At 44.9% G+C, this 21,106-nt stretch overlaps 2 protein-coding genes across 2 annotated transcripts; both read left to right on the top strand.

Annotated features, from left to right (window-relative positions):
• Positions 1-1,592: 1,592 nt before the first annotated feature.
• On the top strand, positions 1,593-3,475 carry LIPT2 (lipoyl(octanoyl) transferase 2 (putative)). Its single transcript, XM_004683201.2, has 2 exons — positions 1,593-2,072; positions 2,475-3,475. The coding sequence occupies exons 1-2, from the start codon at positions 1,607-1,609 to the stop codon at positions 2,702-2,704; spliced, it is 696 nt and encodes a 231-aa protein (XP_004683258.1). The 5' UTR covers positions 1,593-1,606; the 3' UTR covers positions 2,705-3,475.
• Positions 3,476-11,832: 8,357 nt separating this feature from the next.
• On the top strand, positions 11,833-20,600 carry KCNE3 (potassium channel, voltage gated subfamily E regulatory beta subunit 3). Its single transcript, XM_012725263.1, has 2 exons — positions 11,833-11,924; positions 19,862-20,600. Exon 2 carries the CDS (start codon positions 19,899-19,901, stop codon positions 20,208-20,210), a length of 312 nt encoding a protein of 103 aa, XP_012580717.1. The 5' UTR covers positions 11,833-11,924; positions 19,862-19,898; the 3' UTR covers positions 20,211-20,600.
• The last annotated feature ends 506 nt before the right edge of the window (positions 20,601-21,106 follow it).

Raw genomic sequence — 21,106 nt, 5'->3', positions numbered from 1 at the left:
ACTCTCCACCCAAGGAAGCCACATCTGTGTTACAACACCTGTCTATAACTGGCCAACGCAAAGTTATAAATATCTGGCTCCTTTCTTTAATCTGGAATAATTGAAAAGTCATCACAGGCTCAAGGTGTAACAGAAACAACAGAAACTCCCAGGAAAAAGAGACGTTCCAGGTTCCCTACCCCACTCAAAGGAGGGTTGAGTTGAGCAGGGAGAAGAATCTGGAGAGGAAGGAAGCAGGCTGGAGACCTGAAGGAGGCAGACATGTGAAGAAGCTTTTTCTCTTGTTTCTTGGTCCTGAACTAATTGAAATAGATGTGGGTGAGAGACCTGTGGGGAGGTTAACTATGATATGGTAGCATTTATCCTGATTTTGATTTTGCTCTTTTTCTTGCAGACTTGTCTGGCCATTTCAGACTCTTCTCTGGGTCCCCACCAGAAGGTGCTTTAGACTTATGGTGGGTTTTTGAGCCTTGCTTTGGGCCAATCCCTTTTGGGTGGACTTTTACCCACGAGGGGATGGGTAACTTTGGATGTTTAATTTAGAAACTATATTGTCTTTTCTGCATTGCACGCTCATTGTATTTGTTGGGAACCAAAGGTTTACTGACAAGGAAAGAATTGAGCCTTGCATCCAAGCTTGATATGGGACTAGCTGAAGGGGATAACAAACTGGGCCTAGCATCCAGGTGGGAGGAACTGGGCCTAGCACCCAGGGACACAACGATGAGTCACCTTTGCAATGTGAACCTAGATCTATATAAAAGACCCTTCCCCCTTATTGAGCTGGCAGTAGCTGTGGACCCCACCCTAGGGGCTCTGTCGCAGCTGCTGTCCGGGAGCAATAAACTCTGCTTGCTCAGCCTTACTGCCTTCCGTTTTCTTTCTTGCAACCGGTCATAGAAGTTGGGACAAAACAGTATTAAAGTTCCCTTCCATTAACGCTCTTTTATATTTTGTCTTGATGCAGCGGATGGCAGGGCCTATTTACATTGGGCGGGTTTGGGGGTTCAGGGGTGCGCCTCTTCCTGTCCTGTAACAAAGGCATTCTTTGAGGACTGGCGGAAACCTTCGCTGAGATTTTTTCACAGTTCATTTTCTCCCTCTGTCTAATCTTGCTTCCATCTTTCTCCTACAGGTGCTGTAGCTTCTGCTGCTGTCTCTACATAACCTCATAAAACCACGCCTTCAGCACGTTAATCTACCTCTGTCTCTTCCTTAGGGATCTCCACACAGGAAACAAGTGTTTGTTTTTTCATAGCAATTATCAATAGGTGAAAGTCTTATTTAATTAATGGCTTAATACTTGCTGATTGTCCACTCAAGAATAGACGTCCCAAGACAGATTTTTTTTTTCTCACGCTGTGCTCAGCTGTCTCAAGCCACTAGGGCAGCGCTGCAGAACACTGGCAGACAGGAGTTTCAGTTGTTGAAATGAAGGAACAGAAAAGACACACCCAGAACTGGACCTCGGGGTCACAGTCGACCATGAGCCAGTAACAAATCGCTTTCGGAGCAGTGACTCCGGACGTGTCCCCAAATCCCCGCCCTTCCCGGCACGCCCCCGGGTCTAGAGAGGGCGGGGCCCGCGGACGGCCAGCGGGACGCAATGCGACAGCCCGTGGTCCGGCTGGTGCTACTGGGTCGGATGCGTTACACCGAGCTGCTGGCACTGCAGGAGAGCTGGTTGCGGCGGCTGCAGGCCGAGCCAAGCACCGAGGCCCTTTCTGGGACTGAGGCGGGCGCGCTCCTGGTCTGTGAGCCCGCGGGGCCCGTGTACACCGCCGGGCTGCGCGGCGGCCTGACGCCCGAGGAGGTGACGCGGCTGCAAGGCTTGGGCGCCGAGGTGCACACGACAGGCCGCGGCGGGCTGGCCACCTTCCACGGCCCGGGCCAACTGCTCTGCCATCCAGTGCTCGACCTGCGGCGCCTCGGCCTGCGCCTGCGCACCCATGTGGCCGCGCTGGAGGCGTGCGCGGTACGCCTGTGCGAGCTTCAGGGCCTGCCCGGCGCCCGCGCGCGGCCGCCACCCTACACTGGGGTCTGGCTGGGCGGGCGCAAGATCTGCGCGATCGGTGAGCGCCGCGGAGAGGGCCGGGGGCGGGGCCGGGCCGGAGGGGCGGGGCCGGGCCAATGGACTTGTATCCCGCGAGGTCTTTGAATCAGAACTACCTGCTAATGTTAAGAGCTTTTAAGCCTCTTCACCGTATGTTATTCAGAGCAAAGACTCTCAAAGGTCATCTCCTACAATTATCTAGAAAGACTCAAGAAGCGAATTGCCTAGTTACTTCTCCACTGCAGTTACTGTGGAACCACACGTTCCTCCCCTTAACTTGTCCTCCTTAGTCTGCGCAGAACTCCTCCGGTGCTCCAGAAACAAAGTAGGATTTAGTTCAATTCCCTTACCAAACTGAGGAGACTCATGAAACCTGGGGAGGAAGGGTAACTAATCTAAGACCCTTTGGCTTGCCTTACAGGAGTCCGCTGTGGAAGGCACATTACATCTCATGGCCTGGCTCTGAACTGTTCGACGGACCTCACGTGGTTTGAGCACATTGTGCCATGCGGGCTGGTTGGGACTGGCGTTACTTCCCTGAGTAAAGAACTCCTGAGGCAGACCACTGTGGATGAAGTATTGCCGTCTTTCTTTGAGGCCTTTAAAGAGACTTACAAGTGCACGTTGTTCTCAGAGGACAGCCCCAACTGAAAGGCATTCATATTGTCATAGCTGGAAGTTCATGGCTTGGAAGCACCATGCCTAACTCGGAGTCACTAAAACCCAGATTCTAGACCTGACCTCGTTATGCACTCGCCGCCGGCATATTGTGAACTCTGTATCATTAAGACATGCTTCTTGCTTTATTTATATCTTTTAGATATAGACCTAAAAGCTGTGCATGTTATATAAATTGAAGGCCTCAGTGCCGCTACTGACACTATTTTCACAATTAATAGAAATCCAGATGTAATTTCTCATTTATTTATTACTTCCTTAATATACTGTATTTAATTGGGCAATTGTGGGCTCCAGTTCTTTGATTTTATAGGAATCTAGCAGTCCAGGTGAAGGTGATGTGATTGTGGTACTTTTTCATTCTCAAGAGACCTGGGTGCTTTCTACAATAAAGGGAAAGATCTCTTAAACAATAAAATGGGATCCTGTCTTCCTTGGCTGGACTCCCCAAGATTAATGGCTGTTTTTAGTTAGGTAACCTGAGATATGCCTAAGATTGGGGGAAAGGGAATAATCATTTCTCAAACTGTACAAATGCAAGAGATAGAAGTAAGCTTTCTTATATGAAATCTCTTAAGTTTACAAGGCCATGTACTAGTTACCTATTGTATCACTCTAAAACTGAATGACTTTAACCAAGCATTTATCATCTATATTCTGTAGGTCAGGAATTTGAAAGACACTTAGCGGGGTGATTCTACGTCAAGGTCTCTCATGAGTTATAGTGAAGATGTCCAGTGTGTGTCTATGTGTCTATGTGTCTATATGACCTTATCACACATGGTGAGTACAGAGATTGCATTTCTCAAAGTGATTTTATGAGTCAAAGGATTTGTGCATTTTTATTTTAGTAGAAATTATCATATTGCCTGTTGTAAAAGTCACATCAATCTATAGTCTTATCAGCAAGATATAAGGGAGGTGCTTGAATTTTAAATTTTCCAGCATCTTAACTTTTTTGCATTTTAAAAGTTTTATAAGGCCCCTCCCTGGTGGCACAAGGGGTTAGAGCACAGCTTTATAAAGCTATTTATAGCCACTGCAGCACAAGTTCTATTCCTGGCCAGGGAGCTGACCACATGGAGCAGCAGACCTCTCCTGTCTTCCCTGATGCTCTGCTCAGCACTGTATTTCAGTACATCTGCCTGTCTGCTCCCCCCTCTGTCTCTAGTGAATCCTCTCACTTACCTATCCTGTCTCTTCCCTCAACTATTGTAAAGCAAATCACAGATGCATATCACTTCATACATAAATATTTTAATATGTATTCCCAAAAGATAAGGACTCTGAAAAACATAACCATGACATAAAAAAAAAAATCCTTCAATATCTGAACAAATATTCAAATTCTCCAATTCTTTTTTTTTCCCAGCTTGTTTTTTCAAATTATAATTCAAACATTGTATTTGGTTCCTAAGATCATATACATGTCATTTAAGTTACCTATCACACACAGGTTCCACCCTCCATTTTTAATTTTTAATGTATTATTTATGCATAAAAGAGCTAGGTGTAGGCCAGGTGTGAGAGCAGGGTGAGAGGATTCACCAGAGACAGAACTGGTAGCAGAACAGACAGACAGACTGAAATATACAGCTGAAGGGAGCAGTTGGCTACACAGGAGAGGTCTGCTGTGCCATGTGGGTCAGCTCCCTGGCAGGGGTTTAAACTTGTACTGCAGTGACTGTGGACTACTTCATAGTGTGGAGACTTAATACCCTGTGCCAACAGGAAGATTCCTCCCTCCATTTTTAAAAAAAATATATATTTATTTATTTAGACATATATAACTGGGTACAGGCCAGAGGTGCAGGGGTGGTGAGAGGATTCACCAGAGACTGAGTGGGGAACAGAACAGGGCAGAGTGAACTGAGGGTACAGTGGGCAAGTCAGGAGACTAAGTCAACACTGAGATAAAGCTCCAAAAATTATTTCCTTTAAAAGGAATCCATATATTTTTTCAAGAGCAGGAGACATTAGTGTAAGGCATCAGTGTTACATTTTTAAAAATTTACCTATACCATGAGCTTTATTAAGTCAGATAATCTTTGTCTTTGTATTGCAATTCCAGCATGTAGAAGGAAGCAGTGGTTTAATGATTGTTATTATGAGGAATCGCTCGCAGTGTTCACTTTGGTTCTTTTGTGGACAGACAACATCTAATCTCTGAACTGATCATCCTGACCCTGCACACACACCCCTCCAGTTATTGAGTGCTTCCTGTCCCCTTTCATGCTTGCATGATTCTGATCATTAGAAAATTATTCCTCATCCTAAACTGAAATCTGCCCCCAACACTGTCATAATTCTGATGTCCTCTGAGAGGCCTTCCCTGGCCAGCATATGCCCCTCAGGGGACACTGGCCTACCCATACTATGCTACTTTTTTCCATGTCTGACACCATCCAGAGCTCTCAGGCAGGGACGGTGACTGTGGTCCCTTCACACCCACCCAAGGGCCTCTCACAGATCAAGGACCCAGAGATGAACTGTTGAATCAACGAATGATTCTGTCCTAGGAGTGGTCTCTTCTTTAAGCAAAACTTTCTTGTTTCTTTGGTTCTTTACAGAACACAGCTTGTAGATTCCACACCACTGCACTCATCTCAATGGGTTCTGACTAGCAAATGTGCCCTTAATCTGTGTTATTCACAATTGAAAATAGCATTTCTGGTGTGATCTGACAGTGGGAGGTGTATACAGCCTATGCTGGGTTCTGGGGACAGAGAGATGAGTCAAAACCAACCTGTCTTCAAGGAACTCTGTGGAGGAGACAATTCCACCCTGAGAAGGTATCCACAAGTATCAAAAGATATTTATAGTTGCTAATGGCTCTGGGCATTTGGGTAACATCTACTTCCCAGTCCTCAAAATGGTATGTACCCTGATAGTAAACCCCAGTAGCTTTAGGATGTGAGTCAGTCTTGAGATTATTCTTAGTGTGTAAATTCAACCTTGGGTGATCCCGCTGAGCCACTTTGTGCAAATAACAGCCCTATAAATATGGGTATATTGACTGTAGCTAAGCATCTTTCCTGTAGTGAGATCTGTCATGTACATATTTCAACACTGGGTAGATTAGGGCCTCTGGATATCAACCATGTGAGTTCATTCCTCAAGTGGAACTGGAGTTGAAGTTAGTAAATCCCATTCGTGGGTCCTTTACTCATTCTGGTCACTATGTCTGGGAAGAAAATTAGGTAAGTCCATGTGAAGTATAAGTGTCCCCTGAAGAGCATAATAAGCAGCAACCTAAGCTGACAAGCTGCTACTCTATTGCCTTTACAATTTCAGTTCTATCTCTTCGGTGACTAGGGCAATGAATATTGTTACAGCTGATGGCAAATCTACAGCTCTCAGAAAAGCCAAGAACTCTAACGGCTACTTTGTCGCTGGTTGTAAGGAGGCCCTCTTCCTTCTACTTGGCACCATGTGTGTGTGAAATCATGAAAGAATAGTACAAGTCAGTGTATACATGACTATGACCCTGAGAGAATTCAGGGCTAAGGTTAGGGCTACCACTTCAGCCTTCTGTGCTGACATTCCTGCCAGGAGGGCTTTGTTTCCTGTGGTGTCCTGAAACATCACCACTGCATATCCTCTGCACCAGCAGCCCTGTTCCATCAAACTGCTCCCATCTGTAAACAACTCAGTCTGAATCAGGCTGGGGGTTGTCAGGCAAATCTGGTCAGCTAGCATACCATTTCAATAGTTCTAGACAGTTATGGATTATATGTCATCCTCAAGGCTCACTGCATTGATCGTGAGCAAAAGCTAATAACTTGCAACTACACGTTAGCGTTAGCTAGTAGAGCTGCCTGATATTTTCCCATTCACACAAATTCTACCCTTCTGGTTTTGCAAGGTCAAAACCTGGTCACGATGTATTTTTCACATCAGGCTCTTTTTTTTCCCTTTGTATTATATATATATATATATATATATATATATATTACATCATTCTTCATTTGCACATTTTTTCATTTCATTTGTAATCCCCATGGACTTCCCACCACCTATATCCATCCATGTGTCACACCAGGTTTTGACACTGCAAAAACAGAAGGGTAGACTTTGGCTGACTGCTGTGTGACCTAACATCAGTACCTTCGCTTCATGCAGTGATGTCTAACACTCCAAGGCTGACTCTGTCTCTAATGCAAAAAAATTCAGAAAGGCTTTCTGGGATGTGATAAACTGTAAACTGGTGCTGAGTTCAACTTTCCCTTTATTTTATTGAAGGTTTATTGAGATCCAGAAGTCCAAAACAAAGGTTTAGATTCTTTGAGGGCTTCATATAAGAGTTATGATGTAAGGTCAAATTTGGGAATGAAATTCTGCAAAAATCATTCATTTCCCCAAATCCATGTTTGCCTTTGATTGCTAAGCAAGTGAAGAGCTGAAATCATATGTCATAAGGTTTTATTTGCCTTTCTTAATCTCACATCCCAAGCATGCCACCTTTTATTTGCATATTTGGACTTTCTGGACTCATCTTTATAATATCTTCCTTCTTAATTTCCACCTTATATTCAGAATGCCATGCCTTACCATGCCATGTTAATTATCTGAGCAGTTTCTGGAGCATCTGGACGTGCATCTGTGTAAGTACTTTAAGTTTGGATAATCCTCTCAAGAGATTCAGATGCATCCTCTTTGTTAAAGTTCTTGTGTCGTATAAACTCTTAGGAATTCTCTGCCTTCACCTATTAATAAGCATCTTGTAAAGTGTTTTAGGCTTTCCATTCCCCCATCATTGGGGTTCGAGCTAGGGTCTACCATTGGAACAGCTTCTTCTGGTTGTGGGGTTTCTGGATCCTCTTGGTGGAGACTATGAGCCTCTTCACTAGCCTTTCCCAAAGCCATTCTCTGTTCAGTTGACATTAATAGTATTTTTAACATGGATTGTTTGTCTGCCCTGGTAGGGAGGCATACAATCGGGAGAATACCTACCTTTTATGGTTGTGTGGATTACAGTAAGTGTTCCACCTATATGTAAAGTGTTACATGTAAATTAATGAGAGATGTGTGTTCATGGTTGTGAACATGTGAATTTTTAAATCTTGTGGTTTATTTAAATAATAAGGGCTATGGGAATGGAGAAGAAAGGTGAAGTCAGTGAGGACTAAGGTTTGCAGAGGAGGAGGGCATGTCAGTCAGGAATCTTAGTTGCAACAGACAGAAAACACAACTTAAACTAAAGTAGAAAGGGAATTTATTAACTACAGTCGTAACTGGATCTAGGAGCTCAGATTCTGTCCTTAGGAAACTGTTCCTCTGTATCTTTGGGCTCTGCTTTTCTCATTGTCACTCCATTCTCAGACAGGACCCACTCTGTGGTAACATAATGACTGCCTGCATTTCCATGCATTCACCAGCGAAAGGGGTGTCTCACCCCCACAACCCTTCTGCTAGAACTCCTGGGTTGGACTCCCATTGCCCTGAAACAGGCCTAATATTCACCCACGCACCAGATACAGAAGCCAGGGGACGAGGCTGGCAGCAGCATCAAGCCACATAAAGCTGGTAGAGGATAGGAAACATTAGGATACCACAACATCTGCCTGTTCTGCTCTCCACTCTGTCTCTGGTGAATCCTCTCACAACCCCTGCATCTCTGGCCTATACCCCAGTTCTGTATGCATAAATAAATAAATAAATCTTTAAAAAAAAAAAAAAAAGAAAGGGGTAGGAGAACATTCTGTAGTTCTCAAATCCCCATATGCTCATTTATTACCCCCACTATCACCTTTGCATATGACTGTTATTTCTAGAACATTTTAAGTTATAATGTTGAACAAATTTCTTTGTCAACTATGTTATCAAATTTTTTATTTTGGTTATTTTGAGTTTAAACACTTGCAGAAATTGCTTCTGGAGAAATTAACAGGAGAAAGACCTCAATAATATTTTAAGACCCATGCTAACTCATGGAACTCAAGATAGAGTGTTTTCTACAAAGCACTGAATTAATATGTTTTCATTTGGAATTGGGCTTTTTGTTGTTGTTGTTGTTATTTTCTTTGGTTGGTTGGCTGGTTGATTAGTTTTTTTTTTTTTAATTTTTGAAAATTGTGATCTACAGCAATGTTAAATTGCATTTGCAAGCATATCTAAGTTCTGTTTGCATTTTCTCTCCTCAACACCATCATAATATGGGAAAATGTCAGTAAGCATTCCTCTTACTTGTGACATTGTGTGTTATCTTTGCATAATTTTAATAAAGACTTTTACTTGCTCCCCTTTAACTGGAGAATTTTAAATATGGTTACATTAATCAAGCTTAAACTGGAATGTCCCAGTTGAGAACTTCTAGGAGTTAAAACTAAGCATAGCCAAGAAAAAAGAGCCTGCTGCCTTACCTATAGGGTTCCAATGACCTGTGGGGAGAGTAAGGAAGCTTATCTCCCTCCATTGAGGCCTGGAGACTCAAGAGGAAACCTTGGGAATCTCAAGCAGAGGAAATCTACCCAAAGGTACAAATGTTGCAGGTGGAGCCTGGTGACACCAGGCTGTGGCATGACTCTCGAGGTCTGGACAGGCCATATGATGAGAGCTTAACCTAAGCTTGCTTACAGAAAGTTCCAGCAAACCCAACATAAATTCTACTTAATCATTCTGTCTTGTGAATTGATGCAAAAATAAATCATATTGAAATAAGATTTCCTTTACAAAGGCATTTTGCTGTACTAGTTTATAAAATTGGGATGAACATGAGAGAAAATCATTTAAAGAGCAGCCTCTCAGCCATTTTCTTTTCTTTTCCTGGTTTGAATTTATTGACTATTTTCTAAAAATGGAGGACAATGGTTATTATGGAAAATCTCATGACTGGTAGTTATTTCCTTTGAAAACACTGCATTCCCAGAAAAAAATTGTCTTCTAAGGCCACATCTCAGCAGTCAGACAGCTGATGTGCATCACCATAGAAACGGTGACAGGAATTAAAAGTGGATAAATTTTAAGAGGAACAGTGAGGGGCCACCTCTGAATCCATGGATAGTAATCATAGCCAATTGATGGTAGAATGGAAGGTGGAGCTTTTCAAATCCTACCCCCTCAGTTGGGAGGTTGATGGGAAGTAGGGGAGGAGCCAAGATTTTTGGCAGTTAAACTGCTGAATTTTGGGGCAGTTAAGCTTCTGGGGCTTTGGGGCAGTTAAACCTCTGGGATTCTAGCAAGTAATCTGCCAATGAGGAGTGGTGTTTGTGAAGAAGCTTCCAGTTTGCCCATAGCTTTAGTTTAGACCTCGGTCTCTGCTCAACGGACACTATCTGGGGAAGGATAGACAGTATCTGGCCATAAGCCAGGCCCACCACCACAAACCCTTTTTTTCACTTCCTGTGTAAACAAATCCCAGTATTGTTGTTTTTACACTGTGTCTGCTTTTGGGTAGTGTCTTGCAGTCATAAGTATGTGGTGAGGACCCACCAACTGGGCCATTTCCCCCAGGATTTGCTCCATTTCATTCCCTGGCCCCTTCTGTCAACTGACTCCACCCCCCTGCCCTCTCTGTCTCAAGGTCAGGTCTTCATCTTCAACTTCTTTGGATTGGAGTTCCTTGATGGCCCTTTTCAGACTATGGTCTCCCCAGGACAGGAATTCTGTTTTTGCCTGACATTCTCCTCTAATAACAGAAGTTGCTATTAAGACCTCACAATGTAGTGATGTGGTAGGAAAATAGTTACTTTCACCATCATAAAGTTCGGTAGAGTAAATGCAAGGCTAGAAGGAACCCTAACTGAGTCAGGGCTGTTTCCTTAAAGCTGGTTTCAAGAACCACTTACAGCAGAATTGTTTGGGAAGCTCTTTTTAAATGCTGTTTTCTGGGCTTCACTCCAGGTCCCCTAAATCAGAACCTCTGGAGTGGAACCCAAAAGTCTACTTTACAAAAACAATATCTGAGGCAATTCCTAGGAAGACTGAAATTTGAAACTTCATGTCCAGGGTCAGGATGACTTCCCTGAGAGGTGATCTCCAGACTGAAAAAATGGAGTAGGTTGAATCAAAACAAGTAGTTACAGAAACAATGCGGAAATAGCATGTTTTGATGAAGATTAACAATTATATATCACATTCCTTCCACGCAGTTGGTCTTTTTCTTTATTTAACAAGACAGCACTTCTTAGATACAATCAGAAATTCCATGATTGCCTCAGATGCTCAGGAACAGATCTTTGTTTGCAGTTTGACATTAATTATTCCAAGGTCATAGGCTGGTAGAGATGGCTTTGATAAGGGCTCCCCACAGAGCCAGGGAGGCTGTTCCCACACTGCCTACTCCTCTTCTCATAGCCTCCTGACCCTCATTTCCCAGAAGTGCCTGGGTGCTTCTTTCCTTTGCAGCCTGTAATGTCAATAGCAGTGAAGTAACAGTTCAGACCTGGTGGCCAGAAAGGGAAAGGTGTTTGGAACAAGGACCAGTGGGGTGTGGCTGCTTGTCTGGATATCCCAGGGTCTGTTGAGACTTGGAGAGAGGAGACATGGACTCAGATCAAGGTGACAGAGAGGTATGCATCCTAAGTCTGAGCTCTGCACTCAATTCCCTGGCTAACATAGGCAAGTCCCTTCCCTTAACTGGACCTCTGTATCCTGTCTGGAAAAGACTGGGTTTGTGTTCTTATGAGATGATTTCTCTGGTGACCATCAGCTTTGAAATTCTAGTCTCACGTGGCCCTAACCATGATCCTGTGAGAACGCATGAAAGAAATGTTCCCATATTACAACGCAGAAGCCAAGCCCCAATGTCCTGCACACCACAACTTGCACACTGCTATTAAGAGTGGAGCCTTCTGGAGATCAGCCTTAAGTTGAGCAAGCTGAAGCAAAGCAAGAGGAATTCGGCTCCAGGTTCAGGAAGCAGTTGTTCCAGGGGATGGAAGGGTCAGAGCCCACAGCCCTTGAGGCCAAACAGCTGGGGGGAGGCGCCTAAAGCCAGCCCCTGGAGAAGTGGGTGTGCTGGGGGCCGGGCGGGGCCAGGGGAGGGGACACCCTGGGAAGGGAAAAAGCAGAACCGCGTGGGAGAGCTAGCTATTCAGTGGGAGAGCTGTTCCGACGGGGCGCTGGAAGGCGCTCAGTACAGTTGCGGGTAGGCACAGCTCCGTGGGGTGAAGTGCAAGGTCATCCCATCCGCGAACGTGGAGCTTAGTGCCGGACGTTCAGACTGGCGCCCTTCGGAGCTTGCCCAGAGCAGGTAAGGCGCACTTGTAAGATCGGGAAGGCTGAGTTGGCGCCAGAGTAGAAATGAGGGGTCTTCTCGACTTCCCTGGTGATGGCCGATCAGAGGTGGAGGACCGTCCAAATGCTGAACTGACCCTCCCCGGCCGCGGGATTCCGCGGGATTCCCCGACCACAGGCGGGAGTCCGGAGCGGGGCTCCTGACACATCCCATCTAGAATGGTAGGGGCTTGTGAGGCGCTCACGCACCGCTGCCGGTGGCCAGAAAGTTCCTTCCGCATTCACAGAAATGCAGGTGAACACCTGCGGGTTCACAGGGAAGCGCACGCGCGGAAATGGTACGCTGCAACCAGACCGGCTGTGCTGAGCTGACTACGTTTGCTTCTCCATTGTACCCCTCGCCCTATTCACCCCATTTTGGGTGAAAAGCTGGGAATTCGCAAAGGCATCTTCCACTACTGGTAACATAGGTCTAGACTGGGAGTCAGGAGATGAGCTTTAGTTCCCTAGTCACCCACCTGCTCTATGCCCGATGCTTTCTTTTCCTGGGTCACCATCTACTCAATGGACCTCATTGCCCTATATAGCTCCTGTACTCTGTGTGACCTGGGGTGAAAAGACAACTGGTCCTGGGTCTCTCCCATACATAAAGTAGATGAGTTCAGAGCCAAGAGTGAGCACCCATGAGTGGAAGTCTCTGCGTGCCCTTTCCCTGTGCCTCATATGGGGAAACCCAGGTGGGGTGGAGATGGCATTCCCAGGGTCACATCCCAGAACAAAAAGCCCAGGGATCTCTCCACTTCACCTACGAAAGTGCATTGTAAAGGCTTAAGCTTCACAAAGTGTCAGGAGCCTCCCAGTCACTTTGTCAGCTCCAAATGCTGAAGCATGGGAATGCTTTTAGATTTTCTTAACTACTTGAGCTGATCAAAAACTTTCCTCATCCCTCACTCACTCTATACTTCTCACAACACATTTCTATCCATAAACTGAATATATGCATGCTCAAAATACCCACTTAGAAGCAAAACAAGAAATCCTACCTTACTGATGAGGACTTAACCAAAATACCTGGGAGACCCGTGAGCAAAATGAGAGCAGGTCTCCATCAATTGTAGACTACAGAATGGTGCCCGAGGTGGAAAAAGATTGTGATCAGAGAGGATGGGCAACAGGGAAAGCTCCTGAAGGAGGTGTTACTGAGAATCAAGAAGAGTAAAAACCTCCTGCTTCTTCTGAGGTAGAAGAGCCAATGAGGGAGGGGGAAGAAGGATGGGTTCTTGGTAATATTGGGGTTTGGGGTGGTGTGGATAGAACAGTAAATTGTGGGATGAGGCTGCCTAACAATTATCTTTTATGTCTATAGGACACTTTGCAACTTCAAAGCATTGTCCCCTCTATCACCTCCCTCTGTTCCCATGTGAAGTAAGCAGGGCAGGGGCAGCTATCTCCATCTCCTAGACGAGTTTCAGAGGAAACAGAGGCAGGGCTCATGATCACACGATGATCACACGAGCAAGCATGCAGCCAAGATTGGTTAACTATGAAAGGCACACTTGAAAGGCAAGATCACAGGCTGAGTGAGTGGAAGTTGGACTGTGAGTGCAGTGGGCGGGTGTGTATGGTCACACCCTGGGTAGTTACGCAGGGAAAAGGGGGTGCAATGCCACTGCTGGTGTTTTGGAGCCAACAATGTTTGTCCTTTGGATTGAACAGAGGTTCAGGTACAGGAAATACCTGGTCTTCCAAAGTTGGCTTAAAATTCCTCCTTCTCTGACTCACTTCCCACATGACTGAGACTGCTTTTCTTTCAGAGTCCCCTTCTCTTTTGGCCTGCCCCAGAAGTTACTTTTTAAATGCTATAAGCTGTTTTCATGAATGTAAACCTGTGTGCTGGAGAAAGGAGAGTGTAATAAATTGAGGCATCGATTCATTTATTCTTGAGTGTTTGCTATGTGCTCAGGCTCAAGAATTTATATAACATATTTATGGCATGGGTCCCATGGGTTTAGCATGTTTATAAGTGTCAATAGGTATAGATATGTACACAAACTCACCTAATATATATTGACAGACAGACAGATATGATAAATAGAAACACAAACCCTGTTTTGACAGGGTTTTATGCAAAGCACTTTGGAAACAGACAAGAGGGAAAAATTAAATGGTTAGGGAGTGGAAAAAGGGATGTCTCAGGAGAGAGTGTAAAGAGCTGGGTCTTAAAGAATGAGTAGGTAAAAAGGTAACAAGAGGAAAGGCACTTCTGCCTAAGAAAAATGCATGAGCAAAGGCAAGAAGTATGCAAGTGCAAGGGATGTCTGGAGAATGGCCCGTAGCTCAGTGTCAGGGGGCACAAGGCACTAGGGAGAGCCGTGATGACATGGACCAGAGGTAAGGTCACATCCAAAAGAACTTATAGTGCAAAGATCTGATTTGTGGTCCCAGCTCTGCCCCTTCTAAGCAATGAGACTTGCCTTTCGCAAGTGATTTCCTCTCTGGGTAGGGTCAATAGCCAATTGACCCTATTTTTCAGTTGGCTCAATGAGGGGCTTGCAACAATGCTATGATTATTATGATCCCCTGTGGCTCAGGTTCTATTTCTGTGTCTCCCTCCAACCAGCTGCTAAGGTCCACTCTTTTAGTTGTTCTCCCAACCCACAGTGGTGGAAAGACCACCAGAGGCACCAGTGACACTGCAGTTCCAAGAACTGTCTTTGGATTCCCAACCCACTTAGGCGACTTCTCCCTCCCCTCTCCCATTGTACTGTTTCCAGGAACTGAAGACACTCATTGGACAGAGTGGCTGAAACAGAGCCATTAGGAAACCAAAAGAACCCATCGAGAAGCTTTTCCTCTCCCTGGAGAAACCTAAAAGAAAATCTCACTGATTCCCCAGTTCATCTTCAGCTCACAGGGAGAACTGTTAATGTGAGAGCAATAGTAGCAGCAGTGTGTAAAGGAAGCGTATGCTTGGCCTGTTTGGGAGATCAGGAGCAGAAAAGACCATGGGGGACAAGATTATGGAGGGAGGTTAACTCCCCCCATAAAATTTACCAATTTCTCCCCTCACTGGACCTTAGATTAAGCTTGGTAAGGGTCTGTAGTTCAGGAAAAAGCACTAGAAAAGGAGGTAGAGATGATGCCCCATGACACGAGGAGGCTGTGTTTGAGGTGTTATGCAATTCAGGTGCCAAGGACTGTTGCCATGGCTATAGAAAGAGCAGCCAAATTGTTCTTGTCTAATTGTTCTTGGGGTCTTATCCAAGCTTTGCCATTCACCAGCCTTGTCATTTTGAACTAGTTACCCTCTCTGAGCTTCAGTTTCCCCATCTACAAAATGGAGAGTCTGGCCTAGAATCTTGATTCTAAATTATATTTAAAGTCCCTTTAAGCTTGATCAGTCACTGTTCACTTCTCTTCCTAATAATCTATCTCCAGTTTCAAATCAAGGATTTTCCAAGAGTGCTGTCTCTACCCCACCACCCCCATCCAAATTTCTTCCTACCCAGTGACTTTCCTGGAAAGGGAGGCTAGGGAACTCAGAACAATGTTTCCAACTGCTAGTCCCTGGCTTAGAAACCGAGGCAAATCATAAAGAGCCAACCTGTCCTTTTGTCAGCTCTCTGTCTCTCCTGACCCAAACAGGATATGCTGGTACTCAGGCCCACACTCCCACCCAAACCCAGCACCTGAAAATATGTAACTATAGCGTCTTTGCTCCCCCTTTTAGAACCACAATTATTTGGGTCTATCCAGTGAGGCCCTAGAAGAAGGGCCTGAGGGATGAACAGTTTCATGAACCTTCACTTCCCTTGATAACTGGACTCAGAGCCCACCGTGTCCCACCGCTCCCCATCACCTTACCCCCACCTGCTGCACAGTCCATCTTTGCTCCAGACTCATCACCCTGGCAGGAAAACTGTTAAAATGAAAAATGAACAAGTCGACCAATTTGGCTCTTGATTTTTCTAAGATGGAATACTGGCTTTAACTCAGTCCCAGGGCTCAGAAGCATCTTAACTTGTGAGTCTTATCTATTTTGCAGTCTTCTCTATTCTGTGATTTGGGGGCTTCAGAAAGTCCTCCAGATGCCCACTGGCCTAGCCCATCTCCTATAGTCTCACAGTGTGATTTGTTTTTGTGATTCATACCCTCATGGACTTTTAAAGCAGATCAGAATCTTACACAACTACATAATAAACCCCTTCATTTTATAGATGCTGCAAGAAGCTGGAGCTCAGAAAAGGGAAATCACATGCCCAAAGTCACACATGTAGCAGCTGAACCACGATATCATCTTGGGCTTCTATTTCCTTCTTTATAAAATGAGGGAGATGAGGCTTAAAGGACTCCCTGCCAGCCTCTGCTCTACAAAAACAACAGCACCACCTGTCTGTGAATGTCTAGTGCCACCAGTAAACTGTTCTTACATAAAAAAATATACCCAACTGCTAACTGCCCCTCTGCTACTCACATCATTCCCCTGGGTCTTAGGGCCTTTCAGCCTTTTAGGGGCCCTGGTGAAACACCAGCATCCGTGGGAAAGGAATGTTTTCTGCTGCACTGTTTGCTGGCTCCTGAGCAGAAGCTTATGTGTTAAACTAAGTTTTCTCATGAAGTTGTCCCATTGTGATGTCATGGGCCTGGGGCTAGGGTACAGCAGTGGATGTCCCTTGGCCACTGCACAATTCCTGTGACTGCCAGCCCAGGCTGGCCTGACACAGCTGCTGCAGGAAGAGGAGGGAAAGTGGGAAGGGGGTCAGTGCCCCCAGAAGTCATTAGCCCCTGGGACCTGGTCTTAGGATCCACCCTGGTTTTGAAACTTTTGTGTGTCTGGTTCCTTCCTTTTCTGCCCCCTCCCCTGCTTTACATCTCTGGGGATCTTACCAGTTCCTGAAGTCAATGCTAAGAACCCAGAATTGTCCAGAGACATCCTGCAGAGGCAGAGGGATTGAGGAGCCTTAGACACCCACAGGCATAGTCTCAAAGCCAACTCAGAAACAGGGAGTTTGCCAATTTGGTGAGTTTTCTAGACAGAAGTTGCCCTGCCTCTACCTGGTTAGTTACAGCCCCTTCACAGATACCTAGAAAACCTGGTCACAGTGGCTGTCCTGGGGAAGAGCCCACTATACATAAGTATGCACTGCTTCCTTTTTCTTTTAACATGTGTATACATGTTTATTTCTCAAAATGAAAACTACATTTTTATTTTAACGAAAAATATATGTTCCATTAAAAATTAAAAAATTTCTTTAAAGATTCCCTTTACTAAAATACAAATGTGTGCTTATACAAGTTTGCAAGGAGGTTAAAACAAAAACATAACAAAAATTAAAAATATACAACATGAAATTTACCCTCATAACCATTTTAAAATATACAGCTCTTGGGTGTACATTCACATGTGTGATCTGTGCCCCCAGATCTCTTCAATTTTTTATCTTGCAAACTGAAACGCTGTCCACTGAGCAACAAATCCTGGTAATCCTCTTTTTGCATAGATGAGGAAACTGAAGCCCAGACATCACAAAAGGCCTAATTTCCCCAAAGCTGGCTCCCCCAGACACTAAAGCAATTTGTCTATCAGCTGCCTATAAAGCTAACTGAGGTGCCCTCACCCCTCACATTAGCCACTCCCTCACACTAACACATCTCACATTTACCCCCCTTCCTACCTTGTCATCCCCTTGGCCCCAACTCAGGGTGCAGCATCTTTCAAGGTCCTTTTCACTGCCCCGTCCCCTCTAATTCATATCCCTTTCAGAGTAAATAGTAGCCGAGTGTCCTTTGTCAGCACAGATCTATCTGATCATTGTGTCCCCTTCTTAAACACTGTTCCACTGTCTAAGACCTCAGTTTCAGGAGATAAGTTCCCACTCTGCAGCCTGGCCCTCAAGTGATCTGGCTTGTATCACTCTTTCATCCCATATGCTATCTTATCTTTCTATGTGTCTAACACGAAGCCAAACTCTTTGTTCTATTTTCCATTCTTCTAAATATTAATGTGCTTCTTCCTGTGTCTTTGTTCATCTTCCCTTGTTTCCTGTCCTGGTCTTCTTTGCTTCCTAAAGATCCTCAGGACCCAGTTCCATGCCTCCATCACTATGGACTCTGACCTTGACCAGAATTCACCGCTTCTGCCTTTCAGCCCCAGTAGCCCCTGGCCTGTCCCTGCATTACAAGAAATGGCCATGTGCTCCTGTGTGTGAGGACTGAGCCTGAGTCTATCCAAGCTAGAGAGCCTAAATGATGACTGACTGAGTGAATGGTTGAGTCATTAATTTCATTGTACTGCTTCTGCTTTTCCAATGCCAGATACAAGGGAAGAAGAAGGTACAGGCTTTTTGCCTGACAAATGGGGCAGTAGATGAGAATCTGTGCTTCCTGGTTCTTAATTCAGGGAACACTTGTGCTTTTCCTTTCCTCCATCCACACAAGGTAGCCCACATATTAGATGGCAGGGAGCCCCAAAGCTCTTGCATGAAATGCGGACCAGTCCCAACAGAAACAGTGATTTCTGTTTTTAGATCTTCCCCCCTCCTACTTTGCTTGATAGAGGTATTCATGAATATTTATCATGGTCTCAAGTAATAGTCATCCTTTCCAAGGAAGAGACCTTCTGGTTAATTGTCACATTGGTAACTTTTATTGGCTGACACTACCTAGATAAAAAACAACTTTGGCATCAGTGACCTCTGAATGCTTGGCTTACAGAGAAGTCCCTAACGGGGTTGGGACTAGGGCTACCTGAAAGAAGAAGGAAAAAGAATCCCCAGCCAATCTCAGGGTAGACTTCTAAACTTGTGGAGGGGAAAAGTAGTCCTGTTGACCAAGAGGGTATGCTCTGATGTCACCCTTAAGAATAACAAAGGACAGCCTCACATGCCTGATAGCACATGCTGGCAGAAAGAGAAGGCTGTGAGGATAAAGCTTGTGGAGTGTGGGTAATGAGTGCGAAGCAGTCAGTGAAGTCTTCCCAAAGGAAGTGAATGTGGAGCTTTGTTCAAAAAGAAGGAAGTGGGTTTTCAGAGGCTAGGACATAGTCTTTGTCTGTTTTTCCATCTAACAGATGACAAATCTCTGCAAGGAAGGAAAAGGAGCATTTCTTATCACTAATATATGCCAGGTACATAGTGACCTTGCATCAGAAGTCAGGTTTATTTGAGGTGCCTTTTCTTTCTGGGCAAGTAAAGCTGTAAACCATAATACTGAGTGCTCCTTTCATTACCTACCCTCAGGCCCAACCCTGTTCTCTTCTCCAATACCTTAGTGGTTATTAACCTTCCCAGCCACGCCCTTTCAAAAGTTTCCCAAATAGCTAGGATTAGCTAAAGTGTTTGGGACAAAGGATACTAGAGATGTCAAAGGACCTGGCCTCTTGCCTCCAGGTAAGATGGAGTCTAAGCCATCCTTAACATCATCTAGATTGGCCACTGTGGAGTATAGAAAAGCAAGGCTGCTAGAGATATCCAAGAAATGTCTGCTAAGGATGCTGCTAAAGGAACCGTGAGATGGCCACCAGAGTGAGACTCTATCTTGGCTCTACCTTCACATTCTCTGGGATTATAAACAAGATGCTTATTCTCTCTGGGCCTTAGGCTGTGTGAAAGAGTTAGATTAAAATAACCCTTAAAGTCATTTTAGCTTAAAGCTCAATGATCTATAGAATGCAAAGGAATGGAGATTAATATGGATTATAATGGTCAAAGAAGGGTTTATTCACATGTATCTGTTGAGTATCCATTGAGTGTTGTCATAAGTGACTGTATAGAGCAATGAGTAACAGACTAGTTCTCCACTGAGTTTGCAGTGTATGGAAGAGAGGGACAAGTAAACACATAGTCAAGATAAACTGTAGTATTGGGATTTTAGCTGGGATCTGAAGGTATTAGAGAGGCCATTCAAGCATCAGGTAACAGAAGCCATCCCCTCTCTCTTTTCTGTCACCACCAGAGGCCTTCTGATTCTCCCCAACCTAATCCCTGTTGCCATGGAGATCACCAATGGGACTGAGACCTGGTTTAAGAGCCTTCACGCTATACTGAAGGCTCTAAATTCCACTCTTCACAGCAATCTGCTCTGCCACCCAGGGCTTGGACCAGAGCCAGACAACCTGACTGAGGAGCAGCGAGTCCACCGACCTGGCCGTAATGACAACTCCTACATGTACATTCTCTTCGTCATGTTCCTATTTGCTGCTACTGTGGGCAGCCTCATCCTGGGATACACCCGTTCCCGCAAAGTGGACAAGCGCAGTGACCCCTATCACGTGTACATCAAGAATCGAGTGTCTATGATCTGATACTAAGGGTCCAGGGGTGGCTGAAGAGCAAGATAAATGAGAATTATCTTCTGAGGCCTCTCAGACTCAGTCATGAACAAGGGGAGCCTCTGTTTAACCTACCTGTAAGATCAACAAAGAACTGTGCTAAGGGGGTCTTCATTGGGGCTATGGCAGAAGGGCTGGAAGACCTCAGACTGATGGAAAAGGATTTTTTTCCCCAGCAAAGACAGATTTTATAGACAATGGGAACTCCACGAACAAATATATAGAAGTAGCAAAATATAATAACCAATGGCTGATCCAGTGGCTGGATTATTCAGGGGCTAAAGGAAAGAGAAGTTGTAGAAGAGGGACGTGAAATAGAAATGTGCTCCAAGGACACATTTCTTATGTGTCATCTTCAGTGACCATGACAAGCAGTGGTGATTATCCTATGTCACAGACAGGACATCTAAGGAATGTCACTTATATTTGTTCACATTTTATTTTCCAACACACTTGTGATTTTACACCCCTTGAGAAGAGCAGGACAAGTGCCATTTGGGCCAAAGCAGTGCCACAACTAAAACTCAGGAACTCTGGTCTCCTTGCCTAGTGCTTCAACAAGTCTGTGCCACACAGGAGTGATCCACAGCTCCAGTCATGGACACTACACCACCTCTAACACAGCCATGTCCATTTTGTTCAGTTCTGTGAGAAATGTTCCGATATCAAATTGAAATCAGTGTCAAGAAGATCACACACATCTCAAAAATTATCATATTGAAAGAAGCAGAGTGTACAGGTACCTGGTTCAGTTAAAAGAGAACTAATGATGTATATGACCGTGGCTGGTCACTTTTCTGTTCCCTTCCCCACTTCCACGTAATGAAATAGTTAGACCAAAAGTCCTGAAGGACTTACCGCTTCTGATG

This window comes from Condylura cristata, unplaced genomic scaffold (genome assembly GCF_000260355.1).
Source record: "Condylura cristata isolate star-nosed mole 26May11 unplaced genomic scaffold, ConCri1.0 scaffold00015, whole genome shotgun sequence".
NCBI lineage: Eukaryota > Metazoa > Chordata > Mammalia > Eulipotyphla > Talpidae > Condylura > Condylura cristata.
This window is presented reverse-complemented; position numbering and strand designations above follow the sequence as displayed.

Excerpts from the sequence above, each read along its gene's own strand:
- LIPT2 (XM_004683201.2), top strand. The coding sequence starts at position 1,607 with ATGCGACAGCCCGTGGTCCGGCTGGTGCTACTGGGTCGGATGCGTTAC. Across the intron at positions 2,073-2,474 it reads GCGCAAGATCTGCGCGATCG|GAGTCCGCTGTGGAAGGCAC; the intron begins GTGAGCGCCGCG and ends CTTGCCTTACAG.
- KCNE3 (XM_012725263.1), top strand. The coding sequence starts at position 19,899 with ATGGAGATCACCAATGGGACTGAGACCTGGTTTAAGAGCCTTCACGCT.